At 41.9% G+C, this 20,607-nt stretch overlaps 1 protein-coding gene across 2 annotated transcripts in view; it reads right to left on the reverse strand.

The window, feature by feature from the left end:
- The window catches only part of LOC135234601 (LHFPL tetraspan subfamily member 4 protein-like), a 39,244-nt gene extending 19,811 nt beyond the window's left edge, over nucleotides 1-19,433 (reverse strand). For both annotated transcript variants that reach the window (XM_064299379.1, XM_064299378.1), the window contains exon 1: nucleotides 18,296-19,433. In XM_064299379.1, the coding sequence (XP_064155449.1) occupies nucleotides 18,296-18,701 (406 nt within the window). In that variant the 5' untranslated portion in view covers nucleotides 18,702-19,433. The remainder of the gene's footprint in view (nucleotides 1-18,295) is intronic.
- Between the last annotated feature and the right edge of the window lie 1,174 nt (nucleotides 19,434-20,607).

A 20,607-nucleotide genomic window follows, 5' to 3' on the forward strand; every position in this document is an offset into this window, starting at 1 on the left:
TGGGTCCAGGAAGTTTGGGAAATCCAGATCTATGCAGTGCCACTTTATAAATTTATGTCCAAACATTTGGCTCAATCCATCCTTGATCCCACAACCACATTAACTTGCTCTACAATACATTTAGAAGTAATAATTTACTTTGCTGCGATCACTCCACTGGCTACCGGTCGCTGCCAGGATTCGGTTCAAAGCCCTGACCCTTGCCTACACTGCTGCCAACAGGACAGCCCCCATCTACTTGCAGGACATGACTCGATTCTATGTGCCTGCTCGACCACTCCGCTCTGCGGCAGCAGGGCGCCTTGTAACCCCTCCCACCCGCCCAAAGGGATCACAGAGCTTCTCCACCCTAGCTCCCCAGTGGTGGAACAAACTCCCCGTCCCTCTCCCAACCTCCCCCTCACTACCCATCTTCCGCCGTGGCCTGAAGACTCATCTCTTCAGACTATACCTAGACTGACCACCACCACGCTGTATATTTCACTCTAAATCTCCCCCCCCCCCTTTTTTTTTCATGACACTTGTTACATGTTGCCCCATCCCAGCACTTTTTGGTAATTTGTATTTGTCCTAATACTGTAGCTTATTCTTCTGCCTAGTTGGCTTTGCAGAGGTTAGGTCTGAATAGTGTTCACTGTGTGAACTAAACTGTGTTCTTGGCTAGAAATAGCTGTACAAAATAAGTATTGTACCTTACTGAACCTGTGTTTAGCAGTTGTCTATGACCATGAAATGCACTTTTTGTACGTCGCTTTGGATAAAAGCATCTGCCAAATAAATGTAATGTAATGTAATGTAATGTAATTTGTACAGGAGTCTAGTCCTCCTCATTCAGAACAACTGACATCTTAATGTTTGCGACAGAGGAGGGAAATATCAGTGCCAACATAAAAATAAATATATCTATAACACAAATGAAACAAAATGTGCATTTATGAAAGGATGGAAAAATCTCCGCTCTGAAATAGACTTGTTTGACCAATCAGCTCAGATCAACAGTGAACTGAGATATCAGGTCAAGGGCAGATATCCCCCCAGTGAATGCTAAAATGTTGCAGGTTCATCAAGCTAAAAGCTAGGTCTCAATTTTGCCCCAAGACTTATGTGTCTGAGGCTGCTATCATAAATCTTTTTTCCTTTTTGTATCTCCCACATTATGATAAAAGACTCTGACTCTCATGCTGATATCATTGGAACTGTCTTCCTGTTTGTATGCCAAACAAACACGTTGTTCTTTTTGCCTGAATTTAGTCCCGATCAAACAGGTGAATTTAACCTGGGTCAAACAGGTCAAATTTATCTGGGGTCTGATACAATACAATTTGACTCATTTTCTTCATGGATGTATAAAAAGCAATGCCGCTTGCATTTCTGGTTACATTCACAATACATTTTACATTCATATTTGCACTTTTATCTTGAATACATTGAGACATGATCTATGAATCCCAACTAGGATTTGACCTTTCAACCACAGTTCCTTTCTCGACACTGATGCCACTGTGACTTCCATATATGGAGATGTTTGGGGTCCTGGAGTTGGGGCATCTGGGACAGAGTTATAGCAAGGCTTATGGGGAGCTTGAATGATGTATAGTCTATTTAAAATGTATGTTTATGGATTTGCTGCCATGGGTTAAGTACTCATTAATAGCCTACCTGAAAATAGAGGCTCAGATTGGTTGTTCCTCTCTAATTAGTGTAGACCCCCTGTGGTAGAGATGCTGCAGAGTTGGCTATAAAAGACTGCTGCCAGTATACAAACACAGGGGGTATGTGCTAATTAGAGAGTAACAACCAATCAGAGCCTCTGTTTCCCTGTGGTGGGGATGCTGTAACATTTCAATCTTTTAGTCTTGTCTTAAATAAAAATGTTGAGCATGGACATTTCTCATTTGTAGTTGGTGCATTATGTAGTTTGAGATCAAAAACAATCAAGTCATTTTGGGAGAGCTCTTAGACTTAGACAAAGTCCTGTTTCGATCAAAAGCAGGACAGACACATTAGCATCAAAGGTCCTGCAACAGTCCATTCCAAAATGTACAATAAACAATTTTCCAGCAATGTGAGCTTTTCATTACCATGCTTTTTGTGCAAGTACCCAAAAATCAGATCAAGAAACAGGTCGTTGATCTTTTTTTTCTGCACCGTTAAAAAAATAAATATACTTTTTTTATAAAATAATTTCACACAACCTATTAGCATACTGTCAAACACATTTAAATAGACTCAGTTTAATTTACACTGGGAGCCCTAATGCTTATTCAGGGGAAAATATTTCATGTATTTTTAGCACAGTGCAAGCAAGCGTGGAAAAATCTGGCTGTGACAGAGCAACATTAGATTTCAGTTGTGTGCTTGTTCTGCTAGATGCAGCAAAGATAGTGTATTCAGGAGAAAGATACCCAGTGCCTGTGAAAGGAATAAAAGAATAAACAAATGGCAGTAATGAGTACATCTGGGGTACTCCTTTATTAGGGGAGCCCTGAGGTCTGGAGAGCTGCACTTATGAATGATTCAGAGGTGGAGGGAGTCCAGATCTGGCCCTTAGCTCTTTGTCTCTCTGTCCCAATGAAACAGGCATCCATATTCCTGTACATTATCCCCATTAAAAATTTATCTTGAGAAAGATAGGACACATAAAAAAACCAAAGAAAACAACTTCTATAATATTAAGCTTGCTTTATTCAGCCCATTACAGGTGAATGTGGTACAGGCCTTTTGGAGACAACAGGGAAATATATAATTTAACCAATCAGCAATGCTTCTGTTTAGTGGTCTGCCATTGAAAGGTGAGGGTTTGTGCAGAACAGCACCAGCCCCTTAGCTCTTGTGTTTAGGAATGATATATTTTACATCAAATTTTAATAATTTTCCACTTCAGAAATGTGGAAAAAGTATATATATTTATCTTGTGGCTTACACAAAAAAAATTCACAGGGTCACATAAACACCCAGAAATGGTAGCTACTCTAGCGAGCATCTAGTGCGCTTACCTAACACTTTAAACGTTGAAAAAAGAAATTCGTTAAGCTCTTTAGAATGCTCTGGGCACAAGGAAACTGAGTCACATAAACACGGTAACTACTCTAATGGGCATTGACAGTTGTGTTGTTATCCTGGATGACATCATGATAACACAGAGACTCCCAGCCCTCTGCGGTTTCCTTCTAAATTTGGAATTTGTCTTTGCAGCCAAAAAGCAACCTGGACATAAATTTTACCTATTCAAAATGAATACATGCATAATGTGTACACACACACACACACATATGAGTGTGTTTTCAAGATTGGATTTATGTTCTGAATCGTCAGTGTGATCTCCTATGATCAGGCAAACACCCATGAGGCTGTTGAAAACGTTGTGCACGTGCAGTGCTGATTCTGCCCCGTGATGACGCATAATGCAAGGTGGTGTAGAGCACGCGCTGCGCCAGCGTGGACTGAGCAAGAAGCTGCAGCAGGGCGTCGAAACCCAGGATGCCACAGCGCCGACGCGCTCTCCTCCCGACCCACTTTAGGCATTCTGCTGTTTTCTGTTTGGATCAGATGCCTCTACAGGACGCCGTTCACTTTGAGCTCATCTGGAAAAGCCACCGGAGAGGAAGAGGAGGAGGAGGAGGTGGAGGGAGGGTTACCGTAGCAACTGAGAGTAGTGAAGCTAGGACTGGTCCTGGGGGTCTTTTATTAGAATTAGTACTTCAGTAGAATTAGAGAATTAGGAGAGAGAGAGAGAGAGCAGCTGGGAAACAGATGGATACACATATTCATGTACAAGTGAGCATGTACACACACACGTACACACGCATTAACTCACACACGTACATACATACACACATGCATAGACACGCAAACAAATGCACGCACACATAGGCACATACGCAGGCAAACACACACCCACACGCACATACAAACACACAAATTCTTACGCACCCACACACATGGAGAAACTGATGAGAGAGAGAGTCCTAAATAGGGAAAGGGAGAGAGGAGAGAGAGAAAGTAATGAGAGGATTTAGAGAAGATGGTATGACAGAGAGCCAGCAGGGTGCCTCCTTCCCCTATGTGGTAAACGACCTGGTGAGATCCTAATGAGAGCGAGGATAGCTTTTATTCTGCCTCCTTGCTTCCCTCTGCTCCCAGAAGCCATTCCAATGTCTGCGATTCACTCTACCGTGAGTGGCTAAAATACCACTTTGAACCTGCCTCTTTTCCGCTCCCTATCCCTCCTGGAGTTTTCTGCATGCCTGTGCTCAAAAAGCCCAGCACCAGTGTCCACTGTGCCCGGTACCTCCACAGGGCAACACACAGTCGATGATTGAATCGCACAGAGAATAGGAGGGTTCAGGTGGTTAGGGATCCACGTTCATCGCATTCTAGTGACCCTCGCTGGTCTATCGGGCACCCGTGGAACGCATGCAAAAGCTGCATATGAAAGGTCATCCTCCAACTCCTCTCTGTCAAAGCTTAGCCATAGTCTGTGGTGTGAAAAGAAGCATCTGGTGACACACGGTGTTTCTGAGAACCGTGGATGTCACCACTCTTTCGAATCAGCGGCTACAGAAGATTGGCCATTCCAAATTGGGGTAGAAAGTGGAGATCAGCCCCATGTTGGGTGCAAAATAAATAATAAAAAAGACCGGGGTCTTAAAAGAGCCAAATCACTCTGGAAATGTCCTCATAAAGATTATGATGTTTTTTACACCAGTCCAAGTTCTTACCTTTATCTACCTACTGTCCCTTTGTTCCTTTTTCTCAGGTACTTTGGAAGGCGCATTCTTTGCTGCGACCTCAAAGACATCACCGATAAGATTTTTTTCAGACATTTATTTGGGAATGTTGGCAACCCTATTCTATGGTATTGATTTTGGCTCGGTGAAACCAAAATGACTGTTTGCTTGATATTTTGAAGTCCTGCTCAGAGAATAAAGGTGTAAATGTGAGATATTAGATAGTACCCTTTCCTTCTTCTAAGCTTTTCCCCCTTTTTTTCTCCAGTTTGAGATGCCCAATCTTGCTCACGCTGCTATAGTTTGAGAAGAGCGTGGACAAGAATGTGCTGTCCTCCAAAGTATATGATGTCATTGCCACTTGTTTTTGACAAGCCATTGCTCACAGAGATTCAAAGGAAGACACTTCAAGCTCAGCTCAACCGGAAGACTTGTGGCTGCCCGATATACCAGCAGGGGTCACTAGTGAGCAATCAGATGCTCTCATCCTAGCTGACTGATACCCTTTCCAGGGTGATGCTAGATTAATTGTGCTTTGCCCTGTGGAGCTTCTGGCCAGACTGTGCAGACTGGGTACTGGCATGGCTGGATATTACACCAGACTGCAGGGCCCGCACATGAAATTGAATAGTAAGTGCCTTAACCGCATAAGCCACCCAGCAACCCTCTTAAAGAGTTTTATTGTGACCTTTCATCCTCAAAAAAGCAAACGTTAATTTATAAAAAATTTATAAAATGTCTCACTGAAGACCATCCATATGTTGCTTTAACTTTAATTGCTCATCAAAGATAAGTACTGGATGTTGAATCAGTCCAGTCATATCAGTCCATTTGTGTGAGGTATTCCTTCCAATGAAAATGAATTGTAACACTGGAAGTTCTCTTCAATTATTATTTGGTTTATGAGCACTCTAAAATATACTGTCTCATTGAGTACTTCACTGATTTTGCAAAGGTTTAAAAAGAAAATGTGACAGAATTGAGGAGATTGTTCAAAGTTTAAAGGAACAATGAATAATGTAGATTGCAATCATCGCTACTGTATGTGTGTGTGTTTGTGTGAGCACACGTGTGTATTTATGAGAGAGAGAGAGAGAGAGAGCAAGAGAGAGTGAACACATTGACCAACTGCTAAAGGACACTGACTTGTACCCCTGCTGACCAACACCGCAGGGAACAGCTGTGTTGTGTTTGTAGTGTGTGCGTGCTTGTGTGTGTGTGTTTGCAATGCGTGTATGCATGTGCACACGCGTTTTCAGTGTGCTGTATGTGTTTGCAGAGTGGATCTGTGTTTTTAAGAAGTGTGTCCTGGTATGTGGTTGCAGAGCACGAATGTGCGTACATGCATCTGTAGCCTCAAAAAACCTGCGTGCGTGTGTGTGTGTGTGTGCGCATACACGCGCGTGCATGTGTGTGACTGCACACCACTGCAAACTTAAGAAATAAAGAAGCTGTCCACTGATGCGATCGGGAAATGAGGTAACTATGGAAATCCGCAGAGCCCTCCATTCAGCTGCATCTGGTGCCGAGGGAATGGGAGGGGGCAGGGCTGAGCTGAGGGAACCAATCACCAACCACGGGGGGCGGGGCTGACTACAAATGACTTACATCCCCTCTTTCACAGTATTGCAGCTTACTTTGCTTAAGATGGCCTCCCCCTCTTCCACCAGGGACAACAAGCACCTCGGCTTGAACAAGAGTTTGATTGTCATACACTCTGTCATACACCCGACTATTGTAAAGAGCAGTAGGTCAGTGCTCAACACCTGGGAAAATCATATCACTGTACCATCTTTACCAATTAAATAATTTTATCTTTTTTAAATCACAGAAAGTAATGTATTGGGTTAAGGCCATCCCATGGGATTTTGTTTTTAGGTTTTGAGGTGAGGCTGTGTACCTGTGCCATTGTTCTAAATATAATGAAACAGGGTAATACAGCTCCTCTCTGTATGTCAGCCACTGCACAGAGCACACCACCTCCACTTAGCGAATGGGGAGCCAGCAGTTTCTGATTGGCCAGATTATCTCCAGCCAGAGATGTCTTCTGTACATTATAAAACATCATTCTCAGACAGCTAGGGATCAGTGCTCACCTGCTGCTCTTAATAAGCAGTTTGGCAGCCACAGCCAAATCTGATTGGTTGAAGCTGCTCTTCCATGCGCCTTCGGCGAGCGAATGCAGTTCTGTCAAAGGGCTCAGCTTTCCCATGCTCTAATGCCTCAAAATACAGGCTGAATTAAAAATGGAAGGTTAACAAGACGTAATGCTTGCAGGAGTAGCACAATGACAACTTCTTGTGTATCAAGAGCTCTGGCTGGAAAGCGCCTGTATGCACTGATCCAGGGTCAGGTTGCTGAGAATAGGATTTTTGGGTCGTAAGATAATCTGGGATCAGCGTTGGCAGTTCACCTTTTCCCTGCAGTGTCATTGTTGTTTTCCTTACACCATCATGTTCAGGATTGTGTGACTGGATGAAATGGGCCCAGTGATTTGACTTGCTTACCTGATAGATTAGCTGCTTAGTTTTAGGACAGAGGCCCTGTTTACCGAGCAGAGATTCTGATTGGTGTGCTTCGTTTTTGCAAACGCAGGGGGCTGGGATTGGAAAGTTTACAGCGGCCCTGTTACTGGATCGGGCCCGAGAGGACAGCAATATTGGTGAATGCCAGTCTGTCATGATAAATACACAAACAGCAAGCTCCACCACCCCCCTCCACCCGATTTGGCACTGAGAGCTACTACAGTACCTCCTCAAGCTTCAAGTTCAACTCTGATTGGCAGCCTGCTAAATGGTCATGCCCTGATTAGTTCAAATATAAACAGCATGTTAATTACACAAGAATCATGGGACACCGAGTCATCACATTGTAGGTCCAACAATTGAGGGTTACCAATACCTAATCCTCCTTTTGAGGATGCTTTCAGGGTCATAAAAAAAGCTTAAAATCATAACTGAATAAAATAGCCTTAATATCATAATATATGATTTCTTTCTTTTTATCTTTTGCTGTTAAAAATGATTGATTTGGATGTCACAGGATTTTTACAGATCGATGGTTCATAAACGATTGGTCCTTTTGATGGCACAGGATCTGTTGACCTGAGCGCATGCATGAATTCTGATTCCCATCTCAGGATGTTTTTCACAGGTTTATATACCTTTCGCTTTGCGTCAGGGATGAAGGGAAAACCAACTCAAAAAGGGCACATACTGCAGCAGTTTTCTGCCGACATGCATTTTTTCCAGACATGAGAAATATAAATTGAGCCATCTGAGCAACTCCTGTATTTAAAAGTGATGAATCAAAGTGATAAACAGCATAGGAAATCTCAAAGATGCCATAGATGTTAAGGTGTTAAAAAAGCTCAATAAGTGAAATTTACTGCAGAACAGGTACAAGCACCATTTGCTTGCATTTACAACATTTTCTGTAGCAAAGAGAACTCGCTTTTTCACTTTTGTTCTTCAAAAATTAAACCAAGATCTGTTCTATACAGTCATCCTATGGTGCTACTGATGATGTCAGGGTGGCATAGTGGTTAGGAAACTGGGGTTTTAACTTCAATTCTAAGCTGGGATGCTACGGTTAAACTTTTGAGCAATGTACTTAACCTGAATTACTTCTGTAAATCAAAATTTACTTCTGACCTGTCCCACTGTGCTTGGTTTGTCTTTCATTTGCATTCAACCCTTGGAACGGAGTGACTGCAAACAGTATGGAGTGATGTGGGCCATTTGTGCACACTCTGCTGACCTTGCAAGCCCTGCTCTCTGGCACTGAATGATCTCACAGAAATGAATTATGGGGTTTTTTTCCTGCTGCAGGGTTCCTGATTTAAGACCTGGCGGCAGGTTCCTTCCGCCACAAGGAATCGAGTACACTGAGAACATGCCTTTAGTCCTTCAGTCTGCTTTCATCTTGTCTGCCACATTCCCTCCTTGTTCCCCTCTCCTTCTATATTACGTGATTGAAATAATCCCACAGAGCGTTCCTGTGCTGTTTGAAATTCTGCTTTGGGAGATGTGAGGAGGACAGCACAGCTCAGAGATCCTGTCAGATCAGTTCACAGAGAGAGAGAGAGAGATAGGGGAGGGAGGGGCCATGAAGAGAAGCATAGTATTGCTCAGCTCTACTCTACAGTTGATGTCCATAAATCACACTAGCTGCAGGTAAAGAAGAGACTATTTATGTATCTATAAATGTATGATTCTAGTCTTCTTAAGAAGCAAAATTTATCCAATGAAAAATACATGGTTTTATTTTCTGGAAAGTTGTGCTACTTTTTAAATGCTACAATTTCCATGCTATATTTCTGTGTTGCCAATAAATAGTTGATCTAGCAAATAGATTGACTGTGGAGGGCCTGGCTGGCAATTTAATATGAAGGTGAAGTCCAGGAATTAGGGCTGTAAACAGAAGGTTGTGCATACAGTTTCCAGGTAGAGTGCTGTAGAGTTCTACCCCTCATCAAAGTATTTAAACTGAATTGCTTCTGTAAAGGTCAGCTTCCATGTGTGTTTCACGGGTGCTCAATCAATGAAAAGTGCTCATTCAAGGAAAAAGGGAAATAAATATAAGTTTTAGGTGGGGGTAGATTTAGGAACTTACTGCTAATAATAATAATCAGTTAGCCAAAGGTCTATGTTTGATTGTTCATTTTGTCTACCCTCTCCACTTCAGTATTTAGAGGTCAAAACATGCTCACCGACCCACGATGCAGTTCTGCATCAGCATGTGAGCGCAAATGAGATGTAGTGAGTCCGCTTTAAGAACAGCGCACAGAATTAAAAAAGTTAAGGATGGAGCAGGAGGGGAGGGGGGCGTTGCCTGTTTAGTGGAGGGCGGGGCTACAGGCCTGAGCCTGCCCGGTTAGCAGCTGTGCGTTCTCCATGGACCCGCTGTGGCCTGGCACACAGAGCGGCAGCATGGCGGGCTCAGATTAAACTATCATCTCCTCTTGGGCTGTGAGCATTAGGCCCGTGTCCAATCCCATTACAGCGTTCCCTCTGAGCGTTTACCACAGGCTCCCCTCTGCCACCACAGAGTAGAGCTGCAGCACCCTCGCTAATAAGAGGAGAGTATACACACACACACTCCCACAGACACACACACACACACACACACACACACCCACTGACACACTGGATCTTTGGGGCTGATTGCTGAAGGTAGGAGTCTCTCAGTTCTCACAGACACAGCAACATGGCAGTCTTGTTGCCTGCCCATCGGCAGATTAAAATCTTTTCAATTGGGAGACACGCTGTAGATTGCAGTGAGCACTTTCCCACATGACAACATGTACAGCTTGTCCCACACAGGGGTAATGGGGAGGTGTTGTTTAAACAACCCAAACCTGCCTGGCCTGGTTCTACAGTATCAATATTGTAGGTTTCCTGATCATGGGTGACAGTTTGGCGTCTCGCATCGCCCAGGGAGAGGATGCTTCCAGTCATCTGTGACAACAGAATTTCATTACAAGCCAGTGACCCCCGCTGGTCGTTTGGGCGCCCTGCTTCATGTGCAGCATCTGTTGGGCATCTGTTGAGCTGTACATAAAGTGTCTTCCTCTGACTCATGTCCAAACTTACAAATTATGGTGTGATAAGAAGCAGCTGCTTCATATGATATCCTGCAATGATAGCAGGTAGTTGAGGGGTTGAGCTGAGCGTTGCAAGGTGAGAATGATTGGCTTTTCCAAACTGGGGAGTAAAAGAATAAAAGAAAAAAGTTGCACACTGGTGGTACACACAGTTGCTGGGTAAATGTAGGTGAAGTACAGCTTCACTTATTTGTGATTAGTGATAAATATCATGGCTTTACTTTTTGGTGATTAGTGATGAATGTGACAGCTTTAGTTTTTTTACTAATTAGTGGTAAATGTGACAGCTTTACTTGAGTGATTGGTGATGACTATCACAGACAGTCCAGTGCTTGACACTGTCATATGAAAAAAACAAAAAGGAAAATTATAGAAAAAAAAACTCTCTCTGCTGCTATGGTATAGTTGTTTGTACAGGTACCACCCTCTTCTGAATATAGCCACGATTGTGTAAGAAAGGAGTTCCTGCAGACAGAAAATTTGAGTAGGAGGAACCTGGATGAATATCAGAAGACACAAAAAAAAAATCCATTTTTTTCTTCCTTTCACATCTTCCTACCCTTATACCCTCATATCCTTTTACCTAGTGCATATCAAGAAGAAAAGAAGCCTTTTCTTTTCCAACCTTTGTGAGCTGCCAAAGGGGCAGAGGAACTGACAGAAGAGGAGAAAGGGAGTGAGGAAAAGAGGTTTGCACAGAGAAGACGGAAGCAACATACGGTGTGAAGATGAGGTTTGACGGCTAGCGTTGGCCCGGGGAATGTTGAATCATGGGAAGCGAGGGACCAGACTGGCTCCACTCGCTTGTGTTTGGACACGGCCCAAACCCCCACAGTAACAATTCTGGTTTTTAGTCCTCGAATTTACAAATCATCAGTGATGCTAACACCTGTCCATAAACATGTTCTACAGTGAATCAATGAAGTGATTTGATGAGTGTGTATGTGAAAAGAGGGAGAGAACGACTGTGTGTATGTATGTATATTAGTATTTTTGTATGAGTGTATGTGTGTGTGTGTATGAGTGCAAGTCCGTGTATGAGTCTTTGCAGATTTTCAGCATTTTTTTCAGGTTTTTAAAAATACATTTTGGTTTCACCACAGTTTTTATACCTTGCCGCCCATTCCAGGGCACCATACTGTTTGGGACAAATGGCTTCACAGGTGTTTCTGATTAGCTGTCAGATATATTCAATTGCTTCCTTGGTGCAGCTATAAAGCTGGGTGTATACTTAAGACAAAGGCAAACTCAGCCGAAATGGGACCACATCTGAACACGGCACCTCGTACAAATGTGTGTATGCTCATTGTGTCCTGTTCTTTTAGTGAAGTCTTCAGTGGACAGTAGTCTGACTGACAGATCCATGCCTACCTCCTAAAGAGTGGTTCTGATATATTGGACAGGTGTTTGGGGGTTTTTCTTCATTATGGTGAGAATTCTTCAGTCATCAATTGTAGAAGTCTTCCTTGGCCTACCAGGTGCTTTGCGATCACTGAGCTCAGCAGTGCTTTCTTTTTCCTAAATGATGTTCCAAACATTTTTTCCTGTTTTTTTTTCTTCCTATTTCTCAGCCTCATAATGGCTTCCTTGACTTTCTCTGGTCAACTCTGTTTCTCTTGTTGACAAACACCAATAACAGACTCCAAAGGCAGTCATAAGCCTAGAATCAAGACTAGATACAGAAAGCTCTCATATACATGTACTAAGGAAGCAATTGAACACACCTATCTAATCAGAAACACATGTAAAACCATTTGTCCCAAACATTATGGTTCCATGAAATGTATATATGACACTGTATAAAAAAGTTCTGTAATTTCTACATGGTGAAACCAAAATGTATAAAAATACCCTTTAATAAAAACTGTGAATGTGCACTTGAACCACAATTGAATTGCTTGATTATGTATGGAGTGCCTTCCTGTATGATCAGATTCAGGATTGAATTCAATTTGTGTTTGTTCTCAGTGATTTCAAAATATATACAGCTCTTTTCTATTTTTTTCTCACAAGCTCAGTTTCATGAATTAATTTTTATGATTGCTGAATTCACACTAAACTGAAAACAATAATAATTGCATTTTAATTAAAAGCTCAAAGCTAAGGACGAAATGTTGATTGAATCTAGGCCTCAGCCCCCATGGAATTATCACTGTGCTACTTTGGTAACTCATAAATATTATTCTCAGTTATTATGCTATCAGATATAGCAATTATACAAGAAAAATTGAGAAGTCGCTTCATTGCTTACAGGTCAAGTTTAGTGCGCTTTAAAACACAGAACCCTGACTAACATATCGTATAACAAGTGTCGAGTTGAATGCATCATCACTTCCTGTCCCCATTATAGCTTTAATTTCATGCTAAATGTGACAGTGCATAAAAACCGTTGCCTCTTGTGGGTCAGTCAGCCGATCGTTCTGGCATATGTGTGTCAAAACATCTGTCACTCAGCCACCGTGCATAGTTTTGAATGTGTGGAGAGGGAGCGAGGGATTGCATTTGAAGACATGCTCATGTAATACATTAAACACAACACGTGACACTAAATTTAACAATATTACAATGCATGAAACAAGCACATCTTCAGAACTGAATCCCTTTGAGTGATTTTACAACAAATTGTAAAAACTGAAATATGTTCTTGCTTTGGCAGATAGCGCCGGTGGGATGTACACTCATTAACTCTTTCTGTTCTGTGGTTGCTGTTTTTTGTTTTTATTGTATTTTATGTTGAATGCTGTAACCTCTTGGCTGGGAGATAAAAAAAGATTTTTATAGGCAATGAGGCTCATCTGGATAAGCATCAGATAAATAAAATATACAATAGAACATGAAACATCACATGTTAGTAACCATACCCTTAGTAGGTCATGGACCCCCTGAGTAGCCACTTTCCTTGTAAAGGAGATGTAAACCGCCCTCGTCTTCCATCCACAGACTTGAACCTCCTTGACAATGAGTGCTTTCAATTGAAGAGGTCAGATTGAAGAATCTGAAGGGTTTTAAAAGATTTTGTATGGGGGGAATGGTCAGAGATGTTCTATTTTGCTCACTGATCACATTAAAAACAATAGAATAAGACTTGGGAGTATTATCTTTGTGAAGATAGGGGATACAAAGTATAGAAAACAGTGGTGGCAAGAATTTTGACACCTATATTTTTATTTAAGTAAATGAGTACATACAAAACATTATTCTTTGAACAATTGTATTAGAATAAAATAATACATTTTTTAGCTTATAATATTTATAGTAATAAATAATAGCTTATTGCATGTGTGGTTTATTTATTGGCTCACTTTTATCAAGAGTGTCAATAACTTTGGAGGCCAATGTATTTGCATTTTTTAAAACATTTGTGTCTGTCATGTATTGTCTCACGTTGTGCTAATGTAGGCCACATTCCCTGAATAGGCATAAATAAATTTTACTCTTAGGTTTTTCTGAGTCTGTGTCTGCATGTGAAAGGGCTAATGATCTCAATGGCCAGGGTAATGACTGCACCAAACGGGGTCTTACAGAGTCGTCGTGGCGACACCCCTGCTGGCTCGGATGTGACCTTCCCAGCAACGTGGGAGGCCGAGTTTGATAAGCTTTGCAGGGCGCTGATGAAAAGGTCAGGGATCCTGCGAAGATGACTTGGGGGTACTTTCCAGAATAAAAGTCACACATAAGGAAGGAACTCATTTAATAACCCTGTAGGAGCCTGGAATGCCAGGAGAACTGCCTACAGCTAGTAGCCAAGTCAATTGTTTTTCTTTTTATTTTGCGTTTTTAGACATCATATACATTTTTGTTTAATTAATGAATTTGTGGCCCAATTTATTTGTTAGTGGAACAACTAATTTATGACTCCGAGCACAAAAACTTCCTTTTCAGTGAGAGAACACTTGCATAACTTTGCCTCCCTTAACTCTGAATAAAGAACTCTAAGACATTGTCTCAGGACCTGAAACATCCCTCTGTAAATCTGGCTAAGGAACACTCAGCCACTCTTTCCCTCACACTCCATTTCCTCACTCCTCAGAACTCTCCACCCAGTAGCTTGTACTGCCCAACTGGATGCAGAGGGAGAAAACCACCCCAACCCCCTCCCCCATTTCTGAGAGCAGGTCTGGACTTCCTGACTGCTGTTTAGTGATTATAGACTCATGAATTTCACTGTTGATGATGGATGGATCTGAGTTCTGATTATGGACTTGAAGGATATCTAGTGTGTAGATTACAGCCATTGAGAGAGAAACATATTAATTGGATAGGTAAGCATGTTACTAATGTAATGAGTATTGGACTAGCACGGTACTAGCATGGAGTTTCTTTACTGTTCAGTCATCATACAACTCAGAATGTTTTTCCTTTACTACTAGCCTGACCAGATGGGCTGTTTTCCCAGGACGTTTCTTCTTTTTGGGATCAAACATGTCCATCCACCTGGGATTTCTACATTTCTAACAACATCTGGTTAGGTTTTCTCATTCCATAGACCTAGCATGGAGCAAGCATTATGTTCATCACACCCACCTGCCTCTAGCCACACCTACCTTTTTTAATTTAAATATATAGTCACCCTAGTGTTTACCCAGACATGATGCATGCTTTTAAATTACTAGGTTGTCACCATCATTACTAGTGCTAGGATGGAGTGTGAGGAATACTTTATCATCCATTGACTAACACAAAACCACCCTAGAATATTGAGCACCATTGGATTTAACAATATTGCCAATCAGAAAGCACCCAGTACTAAGGTGTTGTCACCTTGATTATCAGCATTAGAGATAACAAAATTAAGATTGAAGAGCATGCTGTGATCTATTACTCCATTAAACTGATTTATTCATTATGCATCAGGGTAAGTCCTACTGAGATAAAGTATCTTCTTCAAGGAAAGGCTGGGCAAGAGGTAGCAACATAGACCATTACATTGTATTAAATACACATTTACACCATGTCATGCAAATACAATATGATAGAATTGAATATTTGCACTTCTAACAAAATATTTGCACTTTTTTCTACACGCTTAAGTGAAATTGCAACATTTCCTTGTGTAACAAAGGAAATGAAGCATTAAGGTGATGACCGGGACCCAAATAAGAATGCAAAATGACTGGGGATGTGACACAGCCGATTAATTCAAAGCAATTCTCACCAGAATTAACAGACAGCAGCTAGTGTGCGTTCAGGCCACGATTCATTTGCACCTAGTCTAATCAGGGGCTTGTTCTGAGTGATGAGAAATCCACAAGGAGTGCTGGTGCAACTACGGGCAGATGCCAAGTGAACCACATGGTAGGTAGGCCGAAGGCCCGGAACATTCCCTACATAAGCATGCTAATGAAAGTGACAACGCTGGGCCGTGCATTTGCAGTGCTTTGGTCCGGTAGCACATACTCCACGTGCGTTCTTATGTCCCTGCGTACTGTAGGTAATCATCCCGATTCCTCAAGACAGTTGCGACAAAAACAGACTAAGGGGAAGAAAGCACATATTGAAGACAGCTTCAACCTGTTGTCACCTGCTATAGCGCCCCCCCTGGTGCAGCACTTAACACTGCAGCTTGTGTTGAGCTAAGAATTTCAGGAGACACATTTTGGAAAGCGATGACAAATTAAATCTACTTTCATGTAGCTCCTAGCGTCTGCGTTCCTGAAATCATGTAGGGTATGTTTTGGGCTTAATTCATGCTTCATTGCCCTGTCCCATAGAGCATATGTAGGCGGACAACACCTTATTTTTTTAAATCAAAGGAAAACATAATTTTTGAACCATGATGCTCCCCTGCTCTTTTACCATAACAAAAAGAAATAACCAGGATACTCCCACAAATTAAGATGGCGTCTAACATTGAGCCCAGCGGGAATGATCAAGTGCAGCACCATCAATTAATTCTGAACCCAGTGCACGTAGGCTACAATATTTCTCACATGCACTACAATCTGTCCTAGCCATGTACTACTACTCTGAAAATACATTTTTCTCTACGTTATGCTATGTTGCGCAGTCTTTACTCTGTAATAATACAATATGTTCTTACCAAAATAATGTCTGATCATGTTTCCATTGCCATTGGTCAGTAATTTTGCCAATCACTTTCAGAAAAGCAAACAAGAGATCTCTTCAAAAGCACGATTGTGGGGGGGAAGGCGGCTGATTGATGAGAAATTAACATATTGAACAACTCCAGATGTGTTGGCAATTGTGTGCAGTTAACTTGAAAATAAAAATGTCTGGGGTACTATTCTGCCACCACCCACTGTGAAGAGTGTGTCAAGAGATTTGATTTACTTAGAGTGAAAACTCACTGTGGCCCACACAGTATCAGAAACAGCTTACTTGCCTACTACTGAGTATGTAAATTGCATACACTTGATGATATACTGATTTCCGGGTTCTTTTCATTTCATTTTAATTTCACAGGAAGTAAACCACAGGGCCATGTCCAAAGCAGTTTGCTCGCCTATTATTAAGTATACAAGGTGCATACAAGTTGAATACAAGCAGTTGAGTACACAGTCATTAGGAGGCTGTTTTGTACACGGCCCTGGTGTCAAACAATATGCAAAAACAAGGCATTGTTCCTGAGCAAAGTTGCCCATTTCGCACATATGAATGCGTGCCTGTGCCACTTGCCTTATGGGATTTTTAGCATGCACACTGCAGAATGTAATTCAGCAGATTTCACGCTGAATAGGCCTTTTTGTCTATAGATTCGTATACAGAACTGCAGAGCTCTGCTGTCCTGTAGGCCTTTATTAGCATTTCACTTCTTGCAATTCGCCATGAATGATTAAGCCTGCGCCTAACTGTCGCTTCACCAGTAGCCTGTGATGGAGGTAGCATTCAATACTGCTGAAAATACAAGTCTAAGTTTGCGCTTACACTGTGTTGCGGTCTCTAACATTTGCCGATATGGCAAGAATTAATTGCCAAGTCTTTTACAGTGTGGCAAGCCAGATGGAACTTAAAACTCGCTGCCACTGTGGCCATCAGTCAGCCGCTGACTGAAATGAACTTCTCAAACTGGTCAAAGGTCTAATTCCATATTCCTTTTAGGAACTGAGGCCCTGAACAAGCCACTCGGCAATGTTGCAGCAACAAGACTTTAAATTCCCAGTGATGCATTCTGGGTAGCTTCACAATTTTTGTGATGTAAAAAAGCTAATTCTTTTCATGCAGACTTGACAGATCCATTAATTGAAAATATATTATCAGGATGGGTGGCAGGGTAGCATTATGGTTAAGAAACTGGGACTAGGACTAAAAACTCAGATGTTGTGGGTTCCATTTGCAGGTGTGGGGCACTGTTGTACCCTAGTGCAAGGTGCCTTTTGATTTATATCTAGGTGAAAAATATGTTTTTGTTTCTTTGGTTGAGTAATTGTTGAAAGCATCAATGAAAAAACAATTTACTGCACAGTTTTTTTAGGCAACTCGTTACTGATTCGAGTTTCCTTCTCTATCCGTTGTTGTTCGTCCCTGTAGGTCAATATGTACATTTAGAGCTAATGGTAATCATTGTATTTGCAGACAGTGTAAACTTATCATGAGCGTGTGGTTAATTTCTCAAAACACACTCATTCCACACGCAGCGAAGGAAGGAAAACATGCAGCGCAAAATTTGATGTTGCAGTTAAGATGATACAATGCCAACCGAGAAGAAAACGTAGCCTACGCACTTGTCATCTAAAATACAGATTAAAATACTCACATGACCGAATGTTATTATTAAAGGTTGCAATACGATTAAAAAGCAGCTTGATGTCTCTCAGCACATCATTAACTCTAAATTTAGTATGTGTAGAAACCAAAAACGAAAGTAACGTGTGTCAGTGGGTATGTGTGTCTGTGTGTGTGTGTGGTGGGGGGGGGGGGGTCCTCTCCAGCAGCCGTTGGTCAAAATAAAATGAAGAACATATTTATAAACAATGCCACGACAGCTGTCGCTTTTGCTCACCACACAGCAGCTGCATCCAGGCGCACGTCTTGTAGACAGTGGAGGTGTTGCAGAAGAAGAAGAGTATGAAGCAGGCGATGCAGCCCAGGATCAGCACCATGGAGAGCAGCACGAAGAAGGAGGCCGCTTTGAAGGCGCTCGAGGGGATGGAACTGAAGTCGGCGAAGGTGCCCTGGCAGGTGAGCTCGCGGTTGGGGGATCCGTTCCCAACGCAGTAATGGAACAGGCCGAAGTAGCCGGCTTGCGGCGTGCTCACGCTGTCCCCGATCCAGTAGGGCTGAATAAACACCACCACGTTTATGATGGCGAAGCAAATGGTGAAAATAGCCCAAAGTACGCCAATGGCGCGCGAGTTCCGCATATAGTTGTCATGGTAAATCTTAGAAGCTTCTTGAGAGGGCAACATTTTTCACCCACCCCCTCCTCCCCCGGAACTCCCACTGGTCGCTTCCCTCTCTCTACTCGTATCTCCAAGCTTTCCTCCTTTGGTCGCCGAAGATCCGCTTGATTTTTGAAACTGTGGTTTTCAAAAATTGAATAGTATTCGTAAGCAAACTGTCCTGTTTGTAATCATTTGGCAGTCTCATTATTCCGACCCAATTTTCATTATTCCGCCAGGTTCACCATCGAGCGATCTTGCTGTAAATGCTTAAAGCCAATAATTCAAGAAACAAAATGCTTGATCAACAAAAATAAATAAAGTAGGCCTATCGTCAGTTGATTTAATGTTGTTAGGCGAAAAAACACGCCATAAAGTTATTTTGCTTGCAAAGCTTAAAGACCAAACCATACGATTTGACCTAAAACGAAGTCGACATTAAACACATTTTCCACAGCAAAACGGTCAGGACGCGTTTGTCTTCTAGTTTTAAGCACCTGTAAATGATGAATTTGTTTTGCCCCCCTTCGTAGCGAACGACGGAAATGATGAATTTGCTGTGTTGTCGGATGTCCGTGATGAATCTTCAACTTGAAAACCGGGATCTAACACACTATACAGACATCTGGAGGAGGCTTACGAGCAGAATGGCTTGTGATATCATGGTATTATGTTTTTAATAACGGAAATGATCTCTCCGGTGAATTAAGACAGTCCTCGGTCTCGTTCTGCAAGCCATTGCTCCCGCGACTCCATGACACACACACTCTCTCTCTCTCTCTCTCTTTCTCTCTCACACACACACACACAAACGCGCGCGCGCATCATATGACTCTCAATCCGAGCGTTCACTGGGGCCATTCATTCCACCGTATGCACTCTTTATGTGTAGTAGGCTGTTCCAAGAATATTATGACATTAACCCAATTGTCACATGTATGTGGGACTGCATTTAAACTGAGTCTTTTTAAAAATAATAATTTGACTATAAATCGATATATTTTGGTCATAAATGCATGAGGTGTTTTAGAGAAAGCCTGGAGGGGCGTAGGCTACTGCATAAAAAAACTCGACTGTTCTCAATATGTAGTGTAGAGTACCCCTTCATTCTTCTGTGCAAAGAAATGCGACCGACGTAAGTCACTACAAGAGAATATGTTAGTGTGTCAAGCACGTGATGCAGGATAAGTGCCGGAAGGGTGATTGTGCAAGCGAAAGGATTGCGATGCTCAACCATCCGCTCTACAGGTAGCTTTTCCTATGTCTCACTACGCACCGTTCAGGAGACCCCTTATTCATCCTATTGTAACCGCAATGTGTTTTGGCAGGACATTTTTGGTTTAAATTCAGCCAAAAGAAAAAAAATTGTGGAGTTTCTTCCTCCAATATGTAAAGCTTGATAACCGACGCCTTTATCGATGTATTTATCCGTATTTATTTACAGACGTTGACATAGTTTTGTCTCTGCATGTGCCGTGCTCTGTTTCAAATGGCGCCTTTGTGATGTAGCGTAAGGCTAAAATGAAATTCCTTTTTTTCCCCACATAATTTGCATTTCAATTAAAGAGCACGTGACAGATTAAAAAAAGAAAGGCGAAACAAGGGCTTAATGCCAAACGGAGGATAAAAGGAAGCACTTCACATCACGCTTTTTCAATTTAGCTCAAAGGATACAAAACAAGCTTGTCTAACATTTGACAGTCAAGCTGACAGTAGTATTGGGAAAGGTGAGAATGGGAAAACTGAAATTAGGCGATCTGAGTTTTCCAGGATTAAGCTTGCTGATTGTGCGCAGTTGTATACATTTGCACACTCTGATATTCGCTGGAAGTATTGCTTTTCCGTCTGAAATTCACTGGTACTACTACTACTAATTAATAATAATAATAATAATAATAATAATAATAAATATAGCTGCTAGCAGCTAGGGTTA

This window comes from Anguilla rostrata, chromosome 11, assembly GCF_018555375.3.
Source record: "Anguilla rostrata isolate EN2019 chromosome 11, ASM1855537v3, whole genome shotgun sequence".
Lineage (NCBI taxonomy): Eukaryota > Metazoa > Chordata > Actinopteri > Anguilliformes > Anguillidae > Anguilla > Anguilla rostrata.